At 34.2% G+C, this 23598-nt stretch overlaps 1 protein-coding gene across 8 annotated transcripts in view; it reads left to right on the forward strand.

Annotated features, from left to right (window-relative positions):
• Positions 1–23598, forward strand: part of arhgap29b (Rho GTPase activating protein 29b) — an 80329-nt gene that overhangs the window by 38170 nt on the left and 18561 nt on the right. For 2 of the 8 annotated variants that reach the window (XM_087238930.1, XM_087238926.1), the window contains exons 1-12: positions 5390–5737; positions 6356–6452; positions 8037–8109; positions 9498–9552; positions 12637–12792; positions 12877–12941; positions 13684–13794; positions 13886–13966; positions 14052–14219; positions 16912–17049; positions 19083–19273; positions 21831–22003. In XM_087238930.1, the coding sequence (XP_087095056.1) occupies positions 8053–8109; positions 9498–9552; positions 12637–12792; positions 12877–12941; positions 13684–13794; positions 13886–13966; positions 14052–14219; positions 16912–17049; positions 19083–19273; positions 21831–22003 (1195 nt within the window). In that variant the 5' untranslated portion in view covers positions 5390–5737; positions 6356–6452; positions 8037–8052. 8 annotated transcript variants of the gene reach the window in all.

The following is a 23598-nucleotide window of genomic DNA, read 5'->3' on the forward strand; positions in this document are numbered from 1 at the left end:
ACATTCATACCCATGACTTCTGAGGATACATTGCGGGATGCATCTTATGAAGTAAAACATTTAAACTCTCTAAGAAACAGACCTTTTTTTTTTTTTTTTTTACAATTTGTTCAATGACTACAAATTTGTGTTCTGCTCAAAAAAATTCTTGTCTGTTTTTTAACTTTTGTGTGAACTGTCCCTTTAATCTATTAAGTATTATTTCCCCACCTCTTCAAAAGCAGTCGGTTACATAAATCCATAATTTTTTATCTCAAGGGTTGTATAATGCGAAGCAGTTGTTTTTATTCTGACAGCAGATGTATTATCCATTTGTTTTTAATATTCCTTTTTTTTGTACCCATCAAGTTTGAAAACAACAACAGAAAAAAAGTTCAAATTCTTTACACGTCTAAACACTAAAGATTCAAAACAAATCAATATTTCTACATGGCTGTATAATACTCATAGCATGATATTAATTCAGCTCATACCACCCACTGCCGGTCTAAAATATCATGCTCATTTGTGTGGCTCAAGCACAGAAATATCCACATCAGTGTCCATCAGCCAGATTTGCAGACTTAAAACAGGAACAGATGACTTCTGCTCTTAACTGACATACTGAAAGTGTTTCTTTTTGGGTATCCACGCTATTTGTGCTTTTTTCTAAAGTTTCAAGTGGTCACTAGAGTATCATCTTTTGCCACTAGAGGGCCAGTGACCGCTCTTGAGCTCCCATGTGTCCTGCACTGGGCCAGATTCTTCATTGTTTCTGTCAAAGGAAAGTCTGAAGAGCTTAACAGCGGAAGATAATGTGGATTGTGTCTTTTCTGACACGCTCGAGGCCTTTTTTCAATGGGGAAGTGGAGTAGAAAGGCCAGTCGCCTCAGATGCCCGCCTCAAGTTACCTGCAAGGCTGACATTCCACCATGCGCGTCCATTTTAACACCCTGCAACCATGTCAGCCGTCTGTCTTTCTTTTGATAGAATGCGGTGAACATCAGGAAATCAGATTCACATTTCTCCCCTCCTCTGTCACATTGAAAAATGCTGCATAGTTTGCTAAGGAATCTCTCAGGGGCGCAGCAATAAAAGTGTCAAGTGTCTCAAGTTATTGAAATTCTTTCTTCCCCCGCCTACGTCTAGAGCGAGTCAGTGGCATCCGACTCGAGGTATTATTATCTTTGCTTCTGATCTGGATGAGACTCTGTTATCTCAGGTATTTTATCCTATCTTTTGACTCATTGCACCTGACAAACTCTGCATGTGTTTTTTTTTAAAGCAACCAATATATGGGAAGAATCATAGTTGTTTTTGGACCTATGCCAATATTCCAGAATTTAATATTTCATGATAATGAAAAAGCACAATATTGATATCATTGGCACTTCAAAATACCTCAAATAATTATTTATTATATACATTTTAGAGTGCTTTTATAAGAACATTGACATGGATTTTCATTACCAGCACCAAATTCTTTTAGACTTCAATTTATTTATGTATTAAAAGTAAAGCTTAATAGTTAGTTAATCACACTAATGTAGTCTATTAAATGCTGAAATACTGAATGGAAATTCTGTGGCAGTCTTAGTGTTGATGCCTTATAAGCAGTATTGAGGAAAGTTACTTTTGAAAGTAATGCATGCTCCCAAAAATTAACTAACTACATTACTTTGTTACTCTTTATGGTAAGTAATGGTTTACATTGCTTTTAAGTTGCTTTTGCGTTAGTTTTTCTTACCTGACTGAGGCTTGATCTCTTTCATAGATATTTTCATTAGATGTCGCCTACACTGTTGCTGTCTATTGGAAGGAATGCGTCGATACTGCTGCCATTTTAGTACAGGGTAGTGCTCCTTCGTAATGAATGTGGGACCAAGGTGCAGTGGAGCACTGGCAGCCCGGAGCCCTAGATATATAAATGTTTATCTATTTCTGTCATGACTCTCGGGATTTAGTATGGTAATGAATATTTATACGGCAATGTTGGTAGATTTGGTCTTGACGGTATTGATCTGCTACGCTGCTGCTGTTGCTACTTCGATTATTATAGCAGAGCAAGAACCAATACCAGCTACTACCAGTATAGACACAGGCATGCCGACTGAGAATATAACACACTTCTGCTGCTGCTGCAAACATAAAATATGTAACCTTCGTAGCAGAACACAGGTGGAGCTGGGGTGGAAGAGGGTCTTCAAAAACGCGACGCATATTGTGTCATGGCAGAAATTCGGTGAATGTTCGGGGGTCAGTATACAATTTTTTTTAAATTACGAAAATTATCATTTTACATCACAGTTCTATATTGATGGATAAGTGATCGCACAGGCGTTGCTGACAAACAGCATGTGTTTTTGTGCATAGAAAGTTTTGTCCTCCCTCCCGGTTAATTTGATTTAATCCATATTCTGAAACACACCCCCTCTCATGCTTTCACGGAGGGAGTAATTTGTTTGTGAATGAAGTTCCATTATTACCGACTTGTGTGAACCACTGATATCCCTGCGTCTCAATGTGCATATCCACCTTTCTGATCTAAATGGTATATAACATTTGTAATATTCAATAATTTAAGGTGGAAAGTATGCATATTGAGGCTCAGGCACTGTTATGTTATCAGGCACCCTTATAAATTATTTTAAAAACTAGTTGTTACTTCACTTAGCAGACAATAATACAACTTTCTGGCAGCGCAACGTCTTGTTTTCGTATTTAATTTTAATTGTATGCTTTTATTCAATAAAACAAGCATTAAGCCTAGAATTTGGTGCAAGTTTGCTACTTTGCCTTATAGTCAGTGCAATAGCATCGTATAGCGTTGTTGAGCACAAAAGTTTGTAGCATAAAAAATCATAAAAATTACGAAATATTACCTATGAAATCTTCTGCCTTTATGCTTTGTTTTCTTCGTATGCTTTTAACTACATCTGCACTCAAAAAATATATTTTTTGCTCGTTCAAACTACTTGAAACTACTGTTTTAAAATGAGCTGAAACAACACAATTCTTGAGATTTCATTGGGACAACCTAACTTTTTATTGTTCAATCCATATAAATTTGTTAAATGTGTTATGTTAACTTAGTTTGTGTTGGGACAACATGAATGAATTGTGTGACACCCTGCATTTTTTACAGTGTGTATAGAGGGCAAACTCCAACATCTTCAGATTCGCTTTGGTTTCACCAAGTGGGTTTGAATGACTTTTGTCCTCGGAGCACTGTATAAATGTGGCGGGGATACTGAGCTTGCTGAGGGTCTGCATGCGATATCTAGTTTATAGATCTATGGATTTATTTCAGAACTTGCAGTGTTTTTTTTTTCTCTTTTTCTTAATAGAGGAGCTCTGCAATTATCAACACACTGTATAACCTATATCTATATTTACTTAAAAAAAAACACACATCAAAAAATAATATTAATAAATTAGGGTATTGGTGTCTTTGAGGAACCTCCTGATGGCTATACATGTCTTATGTACAGATTAATGAAAGTTTAATGAATGATTAATGCAACTTTTGTACTTTTTGTCTTATTAGTTACGTAAAATCACTGTCCACTTTTCTTCGATGCGTCCAGAATAATAATAATACTTTCAGTGCAGAAATGTAAGGCTCAGCCATCATGGTTTAAATAATATTTTATTTAACAATTTAAAGCAAAATTCACTTAAGATAACTAAAAAAAAGATAACCAGGACTCAATAAATTATAATATATAAAAATGTACTAGTTTAGTAAATTTTACAAAAAAAAAAGTAAATGAAATTTAAGTTGAATAAATATTTCTAATTAAATGTACTAGTAGATATGGTTAGTCTTTTACATGGCAAAGTTAACCCTACTCCTCATTTTTTACAGTGTGTCTGTTACCACAGGAGAGCAAGAGCATTCTCTCATTAAGTGTGTGATTCAACATGTTCATTTTGTTCATTTTAATTAAGCAATTTATATTTTAAAAGCTAATTAATAATAATAAAAAAACTCACATTACATTTTTTTAAAAAAAGTAACTCTAATATTACTACTTTTTTAAAAAGAATTTTTAAATTTAATGCATTACTTTAATCGTTACTTCGAAAAGTAATATTATGACATACATGTAATGTGTTACCCCAACACTACTATCAACTAATATAATTCAGTTTTTTTATATTTACCATTAAAATAGTAGCTGTAATAATGATTTTAATCCATTAACTGATATTTACTAATGATGATATTTCATTATATTGTAAACTTTATAATCTATTATGCAGTTTAACTTGCACTTTTGGATGAGACGTGAAATTGAGGTCCTGTCTCTCTGTGGTCATTAAAAATCCCATGGTACGAGTAAGAAAACTGTGACTTGAAAGTGGCTACAACTGGAACCCCCTACAAAATCTGGATGGTTGGATATCATATCTAATGTTCAAAATATGGAGAGGATGACTTTTTCCTTAAAAGCGACAAATGGACAAATACCTGCAATATTGTAAGAAATTGATTGTACTTATACCTTTACACAGTGTAATCTGATTTCTTTATGTATTTGTTAATGTGACCTGTAAGGAAATATGTGACCAGTCAACTGTTCATTTAAGTTCCAGTGTTTTATTGTATTATTTATTTTATTCTATTTTATTTTAAATATATTATTTGTATTTTTTCCTTAAAAAAATAAAATATAGTATAAAAAAAAATCCCATGTACTTCTCGTAAAAAGAAGGGGTGTGACCCAGGCATCCTGGTCAAATTCTCCCCATCATGGCCTACCAATCATCCCTATTCAACGATTTGGCTCTATCACTGTCTTTCCACTCCACCAATAGCTAGTGTGTGGTGAGCGCACTGGTGCCATTGTCCTTTGGCTGCTGTCACGTCATCCAAGTGGATGCTGCACACTGGTTGTGGTGTGGTGAGACCCAACTCATGATTGTAATGCTCTTTGGGTGTATGGCCATACACATTTAAATGTGCTCTATAAATACACACATTACATTTATTTGGTTGATACATTTGTTTACGCTGAGTATTTATCTACAATAAAGCACTATCATTCATTCCTGTTAAAGTAACTCTTTTTGCAGCTTAGGTCAGTATCATGATAATACCGTAATTCTGTAATAAAATCTTTAGAAACTGTTTACAAGGTACTTGTACGGTGATTTGAAAAAAAAAATAATTAAAACGACCATATATTTGATGTATTTTCGTTGCAGTATTCTTCACAAAGAAGCAGAACATGCTTTCAAGGTTTTTTTTGTTTTTATTGAGAGAACCTGCTTTCCAAAAGTAGCCATTCCCGTATCTGAGCTGTGAAGGGGGCAGAAGTGGAAGCATTGTTGTGGAGCTGCAGGATGTCCTGAGGAAGAAGTCAGCGTTCCTTTGCAGGGGCGATTGAGTCGCACGGCTGAATTCAGAAGCAGAGAGACATGCACCAGGAGCCACGCACCTCTTTTTCAGCACCAGCTCATAACAGTATGGATGTCAGTTGAGTCAGTCGGAGCATTTTGCGTGACATCCAACCAACCAAAAGAAAAAAAGAAGTCCATGCGGAACTGGAAACTATAGCTGAAGATGTTGCTTTTTGTGGCCTCGTCACTTTTTCTTGTATGTCAGGGAAAAAAGTGGAAGTCAAGCTCCATTGAATCATTGCAAACTAGGCTGCGCTGTTAGTTCCTGAAATTGTAGGGGAGTTTTGACTATCATCATGTGCCTTAACTTATCGAGCTTGGATATCACTGCAAGTGCAAGTCAAAGGAGTTGGTAAGTTGCGGTGAAAGTTGTTCAAACGGCTTTTTGAATGTTTTGTCAGTGTTTCCTGTAAAGGAGAGACGCAGCTAGCAGACAGGAAGCTCTTGGTGTATTCAAGTTTCATAGCCGCTGTAAGGTTGTGCAAATCTGAGTTTTAAAATGAAGATTTATTAAGATGTCCACTTTCTTTCTGGCTGCTAAAAACATGGAACTTGCTGGTCATCGTTTTCTCAAAACAATGAATTCGGCTTAGGAAGTAAAGCAACCTGTGATTTATTTACATGCAAACTGTTCAGCGTTTGTTTTGTACTCTAGAGAAGCACATCCTGAGTACAAAGCAGCATTTAAATAAGGAAGAAACTGTAGAAGTTCCTTTTCTTTGTGTGCTATTTTGTGGAGAACAAGTCTGCATATTAATGAATGAATGGATTATATGTATGTGTTGTATCACTTGTCTGTTCTTAATATCTATGCTGAGCTTTCTAGCTGTTGATTGATTTATATTTCCACGAATGCATTGAGATCTGTGTTTACGCCCCATTGCTCATCATCATCATCATCATCTAATAAGAATTGTGCTTTTGATGGCTTTTGGCTGCACTTCTCATGGTGGTTTATCACTTCCCACAGGCGTGAACTTCAAGGAAGTTAATAACGAAAATAAAAGCACAATATTTGGCGAGATACACACGTCGATTGACACTTTGGCATTCACCTTTGGCAATGTGTGAGTATTGTATCACTGTCATTTGAAATCAACTGTGTACTTTAAAGGCTCCCTCTTTCTTTGCAGTTACTTTCAGTTTCTATGGCTTGATTTAACAGCACATGTAAGCTGTGTATCCTTTACTGTCTAACTACTGATGAAATGTTGCCATGTTGCAACATTAGAGTTAGTTCACTCAAACATTAAAAAAAAAAAAAGTCTGTTGTCATGTCCTTTCAAACCCATAAGATATTTATTAGGGTTAGTTAAATGAAAAATGAAAATTTTATTATCAATTACACATCTCAAGTCTCTCCAATCTTCAAAGACGTTTTACAAAGTAAGATACATTTGATGAAATCCGAGAGCTCCCTCATCCTCCATTGACGGCAACATTCCAGAAGGGTACCAAAAACATTGTGAAAACATTCCATATGTCTTAATATTACAAACATAATATTATGAAGCAACAAGATTACTTTTGTGCACAACCACCTTAAAAAAACAAAACAAAACAATGACTCTCGGATTTTAGCTCAAATATATTCATTTGGGTTTAGAAGATGAACAAAGGTTTTAGGGGTTTGGAATGAGGGTGAGTCATGAAGGTGATTAATTAATGACAACATTTTTGAGTGAGCTAATCTGAATGATCTGAAGGATTTCTGTTCCGCCTTTGACTGTGCACATAACTGACAAAGTTAATACATTTATTATAAAAGTAATTAAATAAGTTGAGCAGTTCTAACTCCAAATTCTGAAGAGTAACAGATGCTTTATGTGAAAACAGGTTTAATCCTGTCTTTTATTGGCATAGAAACTCTTTTAAACTTAAGATTTTGGGCACTGCTTCCCATATTTCTCCCCGTTTTCACCTGCCATTTTCAGTGATCCAATCAAAATAGTTAATACCATCTGGTAGGGATGCACAGTATAATATTTTAGCATTGATATCCCAATGTGCACATTTGCAAAAGTCAGTGTCGAGTCAGGATTATGATTTCAGCAGAATTACATTTGTAGAATCATTGGAAAGTTTAACAAAGACAAAGTTTATCATTTGTATGTGTTTTAGGACCCGTGACTGTGAGAATTTTACGAAGGTTTGAAGCTTTAACAAAGATTAATTGTATTTATTTAATTATTTAGACGTCAGGGGTATGGTGTAATTTTACATTTGTTTATTCAGTTTATACCTCAAAACTATTAGATTGCCCAGAAATCTTTGTTTTATTAATCTGTGTTTTGGCTCTATAGTGTTTGTCTATTGTATATTATGCGGATACACTCTCCTACAAAATCATCCTCAATATCAATGTATGAATTATTTCCAAATCAAGCTAATCAATTCATCTGGTAGAATTGTGTTCATATTGCAATATAGCAAAAAAACAAATTTTTGTATTGTCAGTTTTTTTCCAGTATCGTGCAGCCCTAAAATCTGGTATTAACATTTGTTCGGATACATCCATTGTGACCACTTGTCTTTAGATTCCATCAAGACCCTTCCTCTAATTTAAAAAACTAAAAACATTGTGTTATAGCAGTTTATGTAAGGCTAGTTTATGTGTACCAGCAGTAAAATGTCTTTCTTTTCCACCTCAGAGTGTCTGACTTCCTTATGGGAGATGTGGACGGTGGCTCCAGGTTGGGGTATCCCCAAGCCAGAAGAAGTCGTGTAAGTTGTTACCTCCATTGCCTTTTTTAATATAGGTCATATGTTGGCTCTTCAAAAGCCTTTACAAATAGTTGGCCCAAAAAAAAAAAAAATTATTTAGTGTCACACACATTTTGCTGTCAGCTGATTTCGATACAACAAGACTTTATAGTGATCAGATCTGCCAATATGAGGCACAATAAAAGTAGTCCTTATGACTTGCGTGCTGATTTTTGTGTCTTCCGGAGCCAAGCGATAGCTTTTGAGAGGCAGACTGAAATTTAAGCTGTTCAATATTTATAAACGTAAACAGAAGTAGCATGTGATTTCTTTGTCCATTTCGGTACTTGAGATATATACACTTCCTGACAAAAGACTTGTCTCCGATCCAAATTTTAGGGAAAACAAATAATAACTTGATTTCTAGTTAATCATTTGGTATCAGAAGTTCCTTAAATATAAGGCAAACGTCTCTAGATTACGCTTATTTTAGTAAAGTAAAATATGAGTATGCCTTGATTTTTAATTATTTAATTAGGACAGCAAGTGCTGACTTTATTCAGACAACGCCTAGTCACTTAACAAAAATAATGTACAGGATAGATATCCTCCCTAAGTTCATCAAGATTCTTTGCATTCATTCTTCATCTTACTCCAGACTTGCTTAATAATGTTTATGTCTGGTGACTGGGCTGGCCAGTCCTGGAGCACAATGCTGGAAATTTGCCCTCTTCTGTGGTTTGTAATGTAATGGGCAGCACAAATGTCATGATGCCTCAGGCTGTTGACGTTGCCATCCTCTCTGCAGATCTCTCACACGCCTGCACACTGAATGTAGCACCAAAACCATGATTTTTCTTTCACCAAACTTGACAGATTTCTGTAAGAATCATGGGTCCATGTGGGTTCAAATAGGTCTTCTGCAGTATGAGTGATGATTGGGATGCAGTCCAACAGATGATTCATCAGTAAATTCTACCTTCTGCCACTTCTCCAAATGATCAACTTGAAGTCAAGTTATTATTTGTTGCTCTTACAGCTGGGATCAACAACAAGATTTTTTTGTCAGGCAATGTAGTATGATAAATTGCATGGCAACAAAAGCTCTGTCAAGATTGTACGTTTTGTTTTTGTTTTATTATATTTTAAGAACAGATGTGAGTGAATAATGATCATTTTTAAGTTCAGTGAACTCTTCATTTATGTTTATTTGTCTGCTTTGAAAATAATGAAACCATGGCTGGCCTCTGTGATTTAAAGAGCAAGGCGTTTCAAGCTTTGATCCACCGAGGTGTTGAAAGATGAGATAAAAGACGAACCCTCAAAAGAAGCAGCTTCTTTTTCATCCTTCACCTCTGTAATCAAACTCCTCATCCCGTGTGAAACATCTTTCCCTTTATCTCTTCCAGTCTTTTGAAAACCTCTCTGAAGATTCACGAGGCTGCAGTCAAAACGATCTGGCAGGTAAATGGATTTTCTTTTCATCTCTTTTACGTCTTGCATCCCTCCATCACATTTTTTATCGCAAAGATAGCAGGTGAAGTGTTACAGTGAATATGTTTCTGCTGGTATCAAATGTTCTTGTTGCGATTTAATTGCTAAATGTTTTATCACTGTAAAAGGAATCATCACAATATTGACCCAAGCTCCAAAATAGATTACTTTAACTTGTATAATAACCACAAAATACTTAGGGTATGCCTATATTTTGTAGATAAATGTATATATTTAAATTTTCATCAAATTACTTTTGCAAAAGGATTGCGAAGTACAATAAGTTGCATTCTCCATAGTAAACATTGACTAATGCATTACAATCAACAGTTATAGAAACAGAAATAGGCATGTTATAGTTATATGTTAAAGTTAATAGACAAAAAAATGGATTTTAATAGTTTAACTCCTGTTAATAAACTACCTTTGATTTGAATTTGTTATCAGGAATTGACTAATAAATTAAAATTACTTAAGATACATAAATGCTTTAGTAATTGTTATTAGGTTGACTTTAGTTAAGTTAACTTCTAAATAAATGCCACCTTATGGCATGTTTCTACTGGCAGGTTGGGAGAACTGAAAACCCAGCAAGCGTTTTTAGTTAATTTATATGAAAGTTGAACATAAGTGGTCACGTAGGAATTATGGAAGTGAAGGCAACAAGGAGAAAGTGTTTATAGTAGACGTAAGCATCAGAAATGTTAGGCATTTCTCAACTTTAAGTAAATGGCAAGAGAAAAATGCTGGGCTGCAGCCAATCGCTGTGAAAAGTAGGCAAGGCAAGATGTTGACGGACGTTTCTGAGTGTTTGCGGAACAGAAAAACCCATTCCATTGAACACAATCTATTTTATTTTGAGAAACATTTATAATATTCAGGAACAGTAAACATGTCAGGCTAGTTAATTTAAACGAATAATAGACTTCTGCTGTCTTCATTAGTTTCAAAAACAGGTTTCATTACAATTTAAAATTATATTTTTGGATATATCTTTTTTCCTGGAGATACTGTTGTCCTGAAAAACAAACAAAACAAACAAAAAAAACATAAAAAAAAAACTGTTAAATGTACCGTAGGGAAATTATGGCAGAATAATTGAGCGGTTTTAAAACCTAGACTTTTTCAAACTGCAGCATACCTTAAAAACAGTTATCGTCCCATGCCTAGTTGTAGCTTTGCCAGCAGCACTGAGCGCAGATTGGACACTGTAGTGAAAAAACACAGTTACTGTGTTAGTAAAGAAAAAAGGAGTACACACCAATCACAGCAAACGCACTTTTTTGTTATGAAAACGCGAGGCACACCTGACTGCCTTTTTGGTCTTTTAGAGAAGAGCAGTGTGCTGCGCCTTTTTTGTTACTAGGCAGCCAGCCTATCGATGGTCTTGGTGCTGGTTTGTATAACATCTCAAGCTTTCTCTCCACAAAGTTTTTTTTTTTTTTTTCAAATGCAGGTGCACAGAGCACAATTACAAAATCTCATGGCCATTAAGAAACCATTAAAAAAACTGCTTCTCAATGCCAATTTTTTTTTTTTGTGTAATTGGTGCCTAAGCATTTGATGCTGTGATGAACAACAATCTGAATATTGTTAAAAGATACTGTAAAAGTTTAAATAATAAAATAATTGTTCACACTGTTCTGTGTCCACTATTTCAATATAGCTCATGTCCTTATTACGATATGTTGAATTATTGAATATCAGCATATGCAGGGCCCGGCAGTATATCGAAAAGTAATCAAAATTGACATTCAGAACCTATAATGGATCTAATTTTTCCAGGTCAATTTTTTCAACTACTTTCCCTATCACCTGTAGAGTCACAAATCCCGCTTTGTTAAGGCTACTTTTTACTGCGTCAAACACACGGGTATCTTTCAAAAAATGTAATTACAAGTCGCAAGTTTGCACTTCATTGACGATAAATGGAAGCGGAGCCAGAAAAAGGATATTTTCCATTACATTAAAATGAATACTTGCATAAAGTATTTGTTAACAGAAGATTCAAGAAATGCACTGTTTAAAATATTATTTTAGAAGAGATTATTTTATAGCTATAGCTTATTTTCTACTTTTAATATTAAAAAATTAACATTGAAAATAGACATAGACAGTAGATAGTGTGTGTTTCCTTCAATTATTTTACAATCAAGTAATGCACCCTTCATTCAAAAATGTCTCACTTGTAATATGAGCATATTTACTTTACAAAACTTGTTAATAAATTTAATAATCGTTCATTAATCGCAATCGAGTTAAAATGTTAAATTAATTATGATTTTGATATTAGGCCAAATTGCTAGCCCTCATCACCAATTTTATATACCCTTAAGCAACAGAAACACAAACTTCAACAAAGTTTAAACAAACTACAGATGAAAGGTGTTCTAGACGAGAGACAGATGAACTGCGTTAGCACCGGGTCATCATCGACATGAACTCCACACACCCTGTACCTTCACACTTGTGTTGTTTTTCATATAGTCTAACGTTCTTCTTGTTTGCCAAATGGTTGACATTCTTTGGGCTTTTTTGGACGTTTGTGTGAGGAATGGAAACCACATGTGGCTTATTGGGCGGGTGCTTGGATTCGGTACAGCTGAACTGCGTGTCAGTGCATTTGACGAAGGTTAAGCACAGATTTTATGAGACGAACTTACACATTCATGCCACGCAATATATCGTACATGCATCTAATGCTACCGCACATTAGTGTCATTTTTAGAAGCACTTCATCACCATCAAGTGGGAGGCTGTGGAATATTTAGACCTCTTACAAGCAAGCCTGCCCTCAATTGCTGCCTTTAATAAGGCTGACTTGTAAAATTTGCCTTGTAACTTTTGTCTTGTAAACTGTATAAGGTGGTGACATTTAATAGTAGATTTTAAATGATAGTTTTAAAAAGCAGAGACGAGGTTGGGGAAATAAAAATGTCTTCAAAGGGAACCTCTGTGTAGTTTCAGCAATTGTTTTAAACATTGTGAAGCACTTGTACGTTTTTTTTTTTTTCGTATGTGTGTGCTCATGTGTGGTGTTCTGGGTGTTTTCAGACCATTCTCTGTCTCCAGAACTGTCCACAGTGGAGCAGGTGGACCTTCTTCTCCTGAAGAATGACAGCGGTGTAGAGTCGGCTCTGCTCTATGCCAAGGCCTGGTCCAAATACACCAAAGACGTTCTGGCCTGGGTGGAGAAACGCCTAAGCCTGGGTCAGTCATTCTTAAAGCTTTATCTTGAATTTTGTTTCTAAACATTGATTTTTAATGTTTGATTTTTATTATTTTTTTTAACAGACATGGAATGTGCCAAAAGCTTTGCCAAGATGGCAGAATCCGCAAAGGCTGTAGCAAGTCAACAGGTAATGGTCTTGTTTAGTACAATGTTTTGTTTAAGTCAGCATAAATGAAAATGCACTCTTCTTATTTCTTTATGTTTGTAAGGTTTGTCATAAACAATTCAATTCAATTCAATTCAGCTTTATTTGTATAGCGCTTTTACAATGTAGATTGTGTCAAGGCAGCTTCACATAAATGGTCATAGTAACTGGAACAGTGTGGTTCAGTAACTGGAACAGTGTGGTTCAGGTTTTAGTGTTTAAGTTCAGTTCAGTTTAGCTCAGATTCAGTGTGATTTAATCATTACTGAGAGTTCAAACACTGAAGAGCCAATTCATCGATGCGTAGCTCTACCAATCCTGAACCATGCGAGGCAGTGGCGACAGCGGAGAGAGAAAAAAAACTTCACCTGATAAACAATGTATCTGTGCAATATAATGTTTAGCTAAAATATTTTGCCCTCATAATCTTTAATTAAATACCATAACCTACCCTCCTCCCTCGAATGCCTAAAGGAGTTACAGGAATTAATGACCTTAAATTACTATTTTAAAGTACAATAAAGGTCATTTCAGATTTTAATATGAGTTTGTAATCTTGTATAGCACAAATTACAAGATTACATATTACATGTTTAGACATATAAAATCTTTTTTCACACTATTTATATTTTTATTGTGTTTTGAACCCTTTCTAAAATATTTTTAATAGTCAATTTCAGTGATAAAGTGACAGTATTTTAAAATTTTCTGTTTTTATCTTAAGGATTTCATGCCTTTCCGGGATATCTATGTCTCTGCCTTTAAAAATGAAATCGAGTACAATCATGTACTGCTCCAAACGGCTGCAGCTCTTCAGACCAACAAATTCACACAGGTAACCTCTATTGATTCCTCCGAACGCTTTTAGCCAACTATTCAACAAATCAATTCCTTAAATTCCACACATTTTCCCCTTATTCCAACAGCCACTGCTGGCCCGCAAGAATGACCTGGACAAGCAGAGGAAAGAGATTAAAGAACAATGGCAAAGAGAGCTGAAGAAAATGGTACTAATGCCTATTTGAATTGGAATTTCATCACTAACTCAACATTTCTTCAAAATGATAGCACATAACCTACGTGTGTTTTCAGAACGAGTCAGAAAGTGCTTTAAAGAAGGCTCGGCTGTTGAAAATGCAGAAGAGGGAGGAATACGAGAAGGCCCGGAGCTCGACCAGCCGTACCGAGGAGGAGCAGCCAGCAGCTGGAGGCAGGACACTGGAGAAGAAACGCAGAGTTGAGGAAGAGGCCCTACAGAAGGTACTGTAGAAATTACACTATAAAAACTTTTAAAGCTTTTAATTCAACACACACACACAGACACACCCTTGAGTTTATTGTCCGCGTTTACTATGCATCAAAGCAGCAATAAGAAACACAGAGCTTGTGAGACTTTCCTTAACAACGATGTTATGTGTAAAAATACGAGTGCTAGAAAACCTAGCAAATGCTTGAATGTTGTTCTAGTGTTTTGCTCACACTTGAACAGTTGAACATCTACTAATACATGATTAAAATTCATGGTTTTAATATTAGTTAATGCTTTGATGGTTAACTTAAATTAACAGCGAAGAGGTTTAATGGTAACACTTTAAAATAATGGTCCATTATGTGTTTACTAACATGAACACACTATTAGTAATACATTTATTACTCTATTCATTCATCGTTGTTCAAGCTAGTTATATTACTTAAGTTAAATAACGTTAGTTCATGTTAACTGACTGTGCATTAACTAATGTTAACAAGCACAACTTTGGATTTTTAATAATATATTACTATGTGTTCAATCATGAGTAATAAAGGCTTTAAAAGACTATTCATAGACTAACTATTGAACCACTATTCTAAAGTTTTAGCCCTTTAACTCCATTAACTAACATGAACAAAGAAGAATAAATACTGTAATAATTGTATAGACCATTTTAATCCAGATTGTTATCAAACTACTTCATAACTGTATCAAGAGGCAATTCAATCATTGCTTAATGTCAAAACAGCTATTATAACATTATTTATCAATATGTGGCTTTTTTGGATTCTCGTAATCTATAAAAATGAAAAACGTAAAACAGGAAATACGTTGGGACCATTGGTTGTTTTTAAATCCCTCAAAATGGTCTATTGTTAGTAAATACATTATCTAACATTAAATAATACAACCTTATTGTAAAGTGTTACCAGTCATTTTAAGGTTTGAAAAGTGCTTAGGTTTTGGATGAAATGCTTGAAAATCTAATGTGTTGCTCTTAATAATTTATTTTTCTCTAAATAGTTATAATAGAATAAGATTAAATATTAATAATAATAAAATGTAATTAATAAAATAAGAATTTAAAATAAAACTTTTTTTGTATGAACTATAAACTCTGGAGCCTGCTTTGATTAAATGTGCAATAGGTGATCTTCCAAAATGCTAACCGGTTAGCATAATATCTTTAAAACACAGTCCCAAACCTGCCGATGTACAAATCTACATTTGCTGACAGACAGTTTGAGCTACTTATCAGAATTATGGGAATTGTCTGCCCAACAATATTTCATTGGATGAACATTTTTTAGTTTTATGCCTTACCCAGAATATACAAATACATTTAAATGCATTTAGATAATTTACTTTAATCATTGCTATCAGAATGGGAAGAGCCTTTAACCAGCACAACAAAAATGTTTCTGAAGACAATCCCCTACTGCACTTTTAAACATATATAAAAATGTGATTAGCAGTACATAAGTGAACAATACATCTCATTAAAATAATTATAACTCTTAGGTGAAAGATGACACATTTAAGATGTGAATAAATGACATTTAAGAGAGTAAATGACAGTAAATTAATGTTGGGCTTGGAGCAAACATGCCATCAAATATTTTCCTTAGAATACTATACTATACTATACTATACTATACTATACTATACTATACTATACTATACTATACTATACTATACTATACTATACTATGCTATACTATACTATACTATACTACAGTAGTCAAAATCTGAAGTGGATCGTTAACTTTCAATAAAATTGTCCAAAACCTATTGAACAACACAGCCACAGCCATATAATCCTGCAGCCCAAGACCAGTTACTCACTAAAGTTAAGCAGGGCTGAACCTGGTCAATACCCAGATGGGAGACCACATGAGAAAACTAGGATGCTCTTGGAAGTGGTGTTAGTGAGGCCAGGAGGGGGCCCTCAACCTGTGGTCTCTGTGAGTCCTAATACCCCAGTAAAGTAACGGGGACACTATACTGTCAGTGAGCATTGTCTTTCGGATGAGACGTTAAACCGAGGTTTCTTACTCTTTGTGGTCTTTAAAAATCCTTTGGGACTTCTCAAAAAGTGTAGGGATGTAACCTCAGTCTCTCCACTCCACCAATAAATGTTGTGTTGAGCGCACTGGCGTTGTCCTGTGGAAGTGCAAGATTGTTTAGCGCTTAGGGTGTATGGCCATACACAATAAATGCGTTATATAAATACACATTACATTACATGACAACAGCCATTCTTCTCCTTGGGCAGTTTTGAAAAAAAATATTTGATTCACTTCGAATGTTCATTGCTGTTAATAAAATTATTAGAAATAGCATCTGATATAGTGTGTTGAAGTAGGTATATAAAATTTGCAATTTGCCCAACTTGTATAGTGCTGGAAAAGTTTGACCTTAAAAGTGTTTGAAAAGCGCTTAAATTTGATGTTGGGAAAGGTGTATAAACCCTGATGGACATTAAACTATACATTATTGTTGCTGTATCATTCTGTAAACCTCTAACAACTAAAAGAAATTACCTCACATACCATTTGAAAAAAACCAAATGAGCAGGATTTTTCTTTCTAAAATGTATTTTGAATGGCTTGATGGCACAGAAATGACATAAAACAGGCTAGTAAAATGACTGTACTCGTGTTTTGCTTGGCTGATGGTCTGTTTTTGTGGTAACTCCAGGCAGAGGAAGCGCAGGAGCAGTATAAAGCCTGTGTGGCCGATCTGGAGGCCAAGAAGGTCAGCCTGTCAAACGCTAAGAGTGAGATCCTCGCACAGATTCGGAAGCTGGTCTTCCAATGTGACCTGACCCTCAAAGCGGTCTGTATCCCTGTCACAACACTATTACACACTACTGTTGAAAAATGCGCAGCGGTTTTCTTCTTCTTCTTCTTTGTTTAATTCTTCTTCATTTAATTCTTATATAAGAAGCTTCGGTTTTTAATAATAATTTTATATGTACAGTTGAAGTCAGAATTATTAGCCTTTTTTTTTTTTTTTCAAACGACGTTAAACAGCAAGGAGTTTTTCCACAGTATTTCCTATAAAAAAAAAATTCTTCTGGAGAAAGTCTTATTTGATTTATTTTGGCTAGAATAAACGCAATTTAAATGTTTTGAAACCCTTTTTTAATCAATATTATTAAATCCCTAAAGCAATATTTTTTTTAATTGTCTACAGAACAAATTTAACAATTTAACCTATTGTCTGCAGAACTATTTAATTTAACAATTTAACCTAGTCTTTATTTATTTATTTATTTATTATTATTTATTTTTATATTTATTGTGTACTGTTCTCATGGCCAAAATAAAATAAATCAGAAATGAGTTATTAAAACTATTATGTTTAGAAATGTGAAGAAAAAATAACTTCTCACCATTAAACAGAAATTGGGGAAAAAATATACAGTAGTGCTAATAATTCAGGGGGACTAATAATTCAACTGTATATATTTACATTTTTATTTGTATTTACATATTTATATTTACCAAAGCTGCATTCAAAAAGATCTAATTTAAATACACCTCAAGCAACACAATCTAAATACACTAAAACTACAAAATACATAAACTAATAAAATAATTTACTGTATATTCTATGATGTAATTTATTCATGCGGCAACATAGCTTAATTTCCAGCAGTCATCATTCCAGTCATTCTAATTTGCACATTTGGTGCTCAAGATCAGTGTTGTTAACAGTTGTGTGCAGCTTAACTGCTTGTGCAACATATATTTGTTTTTTTTTTGTTTTTTACTACTTCTTATTAAGTAGTAATGAAAAAAGTACTTTTTAAAAATCTTTTCAACCACATGTCTGTTCCATAAAAATTTACCATATTGTAACATATTTTAAATACAGTTGAATTCATTATTATTAGTCTCCTGTATATATTTTCCCTCAATTTCTGTTTCAGTTCGGAAAGAAGATTCATTCAACACATTTCTAATAGTTTTAGTACCACATTATAGCAGGATTACCAATAACACATTGTAACCAACATAATAGTTTTATCACTTTGGACCCCTCACACCCAGCACACTGCCTCTCTAAACTTTTACCTTGTGGTCGACGCTACGGGGCACTGTGCACCAGAACAGATCGACACAGAAACAGTTTCTTCTATTTCATGGACACCTTATGATAGTAATTGTGAAACAACATCACTATTTTAAACACATATACACTTACTTATTTAACAACATACTTTACATGCCAGTTTGCACACAACTGCTGCACATATAACGTTGTATATAGTAATATATCTGTATGTACACTTGTCCAGTTGTATATTTGCATTCACTACTTACTTCTATTTTTAAAATATATTTATTATCTGTTTTTTTGTCCTGTCTCTGTCGTTCTGTTGCACTGTAGAAGCTCTGTCAAGAAAACAAATTCCTTTTATGTGTGAACATACCTGGCAATAAAGCTCTTTCTGATTCTGAATCAAAAACAAATATTGCTTAAGGAGGCTAATAATATTGACGTTAAAATAGTTCTTAAAAATTAAACACTGCTTTTATTCTAGCCGAAATAAAACAAAATTTTGTCCAGAAGAAAAAATATTATAGGATATACTGTGAACAATTCCTGCCTCTCTTAAACATCATATATTTTACAGAAAAACAAACTTCACAGAAGGGCTGATCATTTTGACTTCAACTGTATGTTGCATAATTTTTGTAATATTTTATAACTTCTGTAAATGCTAAATTGGATGAATTGAATGCATTCTTTGCTGTTTTTTTATCGTATTGAATATTTTGAACAATAGTATATGTATGTTCAACATGTATTTGTTATTCCCCCTATTACTGCACACTGAATTTTCTCACACCCTCTTGTAGGTGACAGTGAACTGGTTCCAGATGCAGCAGGCTCAGACTATGCCCCTGTCCGTCAACTACCAAGCTCTAAGCGAACAAGCCAAGAAGTACGAACCAGGTCAGCGCTACTCTGAATTTGTGCGCAGTCTCCCTAAAGAGCGTGTGTGGCTGGAGTCTCTGTCTCAGGACATCACCGCTTCCTCAAAAACGGGGTAAGTCCACACTCAAGTTTCCGTGTAGACCAGAGAAAGGCAAGCATTGTTTGCATCTTCCTCAGGAAGAACGACGAACGAAACAACGGTCGGTAATAGCGTGTTGTTTACCCAAGAGTTCTGCTCTCTGTAATCGCTGCCCAGTGTAAACTCTGCTTTTCTGCTTGACCTCTGAATCACACCCACGTCAAACAGACTGGCCAGTGCTATCACATCCCTTTACAGTCTATTCAATCTTAAGCTTGCCAGTTGAGTAACCCATTTCACAATCAACAGAGATTTCGTGCTGCCTGTTTTGCCTGTATTTTTATAATATGCAGGATTTGTAGGTCTGTTGGAATTTCTTGAAAATGCTTGACGTTTAATGACTTTTAAGTGTTTCGATTTTGGATAAGGTGCTTGAAACTGCTTGAAAATTTATTTACGTTGCTTTTTGCGAATGAATTTGAAACTAAATTGGTTTATTAATATTTATAATTATCTATAATTAACACTTGTTTTGCTTTTGCATGAAATGAAAACTCTGTAGTCTGTAGCATGATCTGACTGTCTTTTATTTATCTACAACCTTTGCTTAAGTAGTGGGAGAAGACAAAATGCAAGGAGATTACAACCATTAACCCATGCAATTAAAATGAATATACATTAAAGATGAAAGATGACAAATTTAAAAAGTAAGTAAAGGACTTTTAGGAGAGTAAGCGGCAGTAATTCAATGTTTAGCTTGGGGCAAGCTAGGGCTGTGCGATTTGGGGAAAATATCTAAATGAGAATGTTTAAAAAAAAAAAATTATAATTTATTTCAGGGTTCAGTGGTAAGGATTTTTTTTTTTTTACCAGTGGTTCAGATTTGTACTTGCCCTGCAAATATTTTTACTGGTCCCACCAAAAAAAGAAAAATTAATAGCTATTTCTAAGCCACGTAAATGTCTGCTTCCAAGACATTCTTTTAGCCTCATAGTTTGATGTTGCCATAACTTCGCTGTACTGGTTTTTACCAGGTTACCAAAAAAAAAAAAAAACATACTCACAACATCCAATCAGAGAAGAGGAATCGAAAAGCAATATAGTGTTCATGACAATACAGAGAAGGTAGCATTTAAAAGCACAAACTGTTTCTTGATTCTAAGAATGTATTCATACGCAATTGACAAATAGTCGCAAACAAATAAAACTTTAGTGACAAAGCAGCACCGATGAGGCCAGAAACAATCCTGTTTACTGCCCCAAGTGCCTCACACAGTGGCCCTGGGCCAGTCTTTATTGTTGAGCCCTGTATTTATTTATTTTTTTACCAGGTATTGCGATTTGATTTGATTCTATTTGACTTGCCATTTAATTATTGCAATAATTTAAGCCTTCGTGATGTTTTTTCATAGGCTGTAAAAGCTGCAAACAATTCTGAAATTGTACCTTGCTGTTGCTAGCTACTAGATTGAGTGTCAGTGGCAATACTTTTAGTTAACTTTTTACCAAGACATTCCTCATATAGCTGCCTGTGGTGCTTTTTAGGTGCTGGTTGTTGTATTTCCTTATGCTGTGGCAATAACTCTGTGACAACTCTTAAAAATGACCTGTTTTTGTTTAGTGTCTGCGACTTTGAAACAAAATATTCCCATAATACTGATGTCTTGTTTTTCTTTGATATGAATTCATCTATTAATTATTCTGAAGCGGCAGACGTCATTATCCCACTTGTCCATGCTTTTTTTTTGTTTGTTTTATTGTGGGCATCTTGGATAGTTTGGTTGCACAAATCTGATTGGGCAGACAAAGTGTGCTCACTCAATTGGCTATAAAAGAGCACATTATAAATAAAATGTATTATTGTTATCAGATGTTATGTGTTATTGTATTCTATATATATATATATATATATATATATATATATATATATATATATATATATATATATATATATATATATATATATATAAATATATATATATGTATATATATATATATATATATATATATATATATATATATATATATATATATATATATATATATATATATGTATGTATATATATATATATATATATATATATATATATATATATATGTATATATATATATATATATATATATGTGTATATATATATATATATATATATGTGTATATATATATATATATATATGTATATGTATATATATATATATATATATGTATATGTATATATATATATATATATATGTATATATATATATATATATATATATATATATATATATATATATATATATATATATATATGTATATATATATATATATATATATATATATATATATATATATATATATATATATATATATATATATATATATACAAAGCAAATAGCGATTGCAATTTAATTTTGGTTAAACGCACAGCCCTAGGGCAAGCATACCATGAGTTTTTTTATGTGAATTCTATACTATACTATAGAATACAATAACACATAAGCCTGTCATTTTAGACGCTTTTTAAAATGCAAAATGCTTGAAATAGTAATTAATTTTCATTTTGGAAAACGTGTAAAAATGTGTGATTTAACACCTGTCTTTCCTTTCCAGAATGTCCCTTCATAAGAGGTCTCAGAACAGCACCCGCTCGTCTCATGGGAACCTGTCGCAGGGCTCTGCTACATCTATGGATAATCACAGCGCAGACGAGGTGGAGGGTAACATGCAGCCATGCAAGGCCAAGATTGCAGAGAGGCGCTCCAACAGCAGTATAGACATGCAAGGTAAGACATGCTGTAGCTTAGGGTGTTTCACCCTTAACTCTCTTTTAAAAGAAACAAACCCAGATCTCCTGAAGTTCTGAGTTCTCTTAGTGTTTATGTTTTTTTTTTATTATTATTATTTGGAGGGTCAAACTTTGCTCAGACCACTTAAAAGAGACCACTTAAATGTATGAAAGTCTTTTATGACCCTGATGTACAAATGTTCAACTAGCATATCTCACATAGGCAAGGTAGTCTGAAAATAAAACAACAAAAAATATGGTGAGAAAACAGTAGTTAGGGCTGGGGTTGGTAGATTTTGGTACTGAAAATTGGCCGTAAAGGATCATCGCTTTACCACTCTTCATCGCTGTTCACCAAGTGCAAACACAGATACTAGGTCATTTGAGCATTTCGAAAGCCACGTCGATCAGTTGATCCATCAGCAGATTGCTCATATGTCAGCTCATAGACAGATCAGGTGATTGACGTGGCTTTGAAATGTGTCCATGTATCTGTGTTTGCACTTGGTGAAGAGTGGTAGACCAATGAGCCAAAGTTTCCCCACTTAACCCTAGTTTATTGTTTAAATTGACTACCCTTTCATTATGTTTGTGCCTGTTTTTGCCCCATTGACTTCCGTTATAGCAACAATTTTTGATTGCAAAGCCATAACACCAAATAATCATGCATTCTTAATTGTTTGTGGTTTTCGATTTTCGATGGGTCAATGGGGCAAAAACAACCACAAACAACAAAAGGGTAGTAAATTTGCTCAGTGTATTGTGGAGTTGTTTTGTTTTTTTACTTTCAATGCATTTTCCCATTATATGTGTCGAAATAAGATTTGTCTCCAAAAATCATTCCATTTGCTGACACAAAGGGAATGTTCTGGTCAAATTAAACCTTAAAATCACCTCAAAGTGGATGCAAAAATCCTGAACTAGACACAAAGGTTAATTTAAAAAAAAGAGCTAATTTTTACACTCTTCAGGGGAACTCGGTCTACTCAACTTTTGTTTGTTAGACTCTAAAGCGGCAAGACATTTATTTTCTTCCAACTTAATCAAGATCCTTAAATGTTTGGCAGTATTAGGTGCTTTTGTTTGCCAAGCTTCAAAATCTTTTTCAGCTTATTAGTTTTATGGCTTGACGTGTCCACTTGGTTTTTCACCCAGTTTTGGCTGTTTACAGCTTCCAACAGTCTGCATTATTACTCAAACTCAGATTAGCCCACAGCTTCCAAAAAACCCATGATGCTGTGACATCATAAGCCTGAGCGCACATTTACTGCAGCACCCAGACTGGCATAACAGAGCACTGAACTAGGCCTGCACAATATTTAGTTTCAGAATGGATAAGGCAATGTGCTCATAAATAATAGTCACACAACAGGATCTGCAATGTCCAGTTAGGATTAGTAGACTATCAGGCACAACAGATTTCAGATGTGTGGAAAGTTTAACCATAATAGAGTGAAATTGAATTACTTGCGTGTGTTTTAAAAGCCTGTTTGAGCATTTCAAGCAGGTTTAAAGCATCAAAGCATAATAAATTGCACTGTTTTAGGCTTTAATCAAGATTAATTTGATTTAATTATTTAAATAATGATTACT

Source organism: Danio rerio, chromosome 2, assembly GCF_052040795.2.
Source record: "Danio rerio strain M-AB ecotype USA chromosome 2, GRCz13ab, whole genome shotgun sequence".
Classification (NCBI taxonomy): Eukaryota; Metazoa; Chordata; class Actinopteri; order Cypriniformes; family Danionidae; genus Danio; species Danio rerio.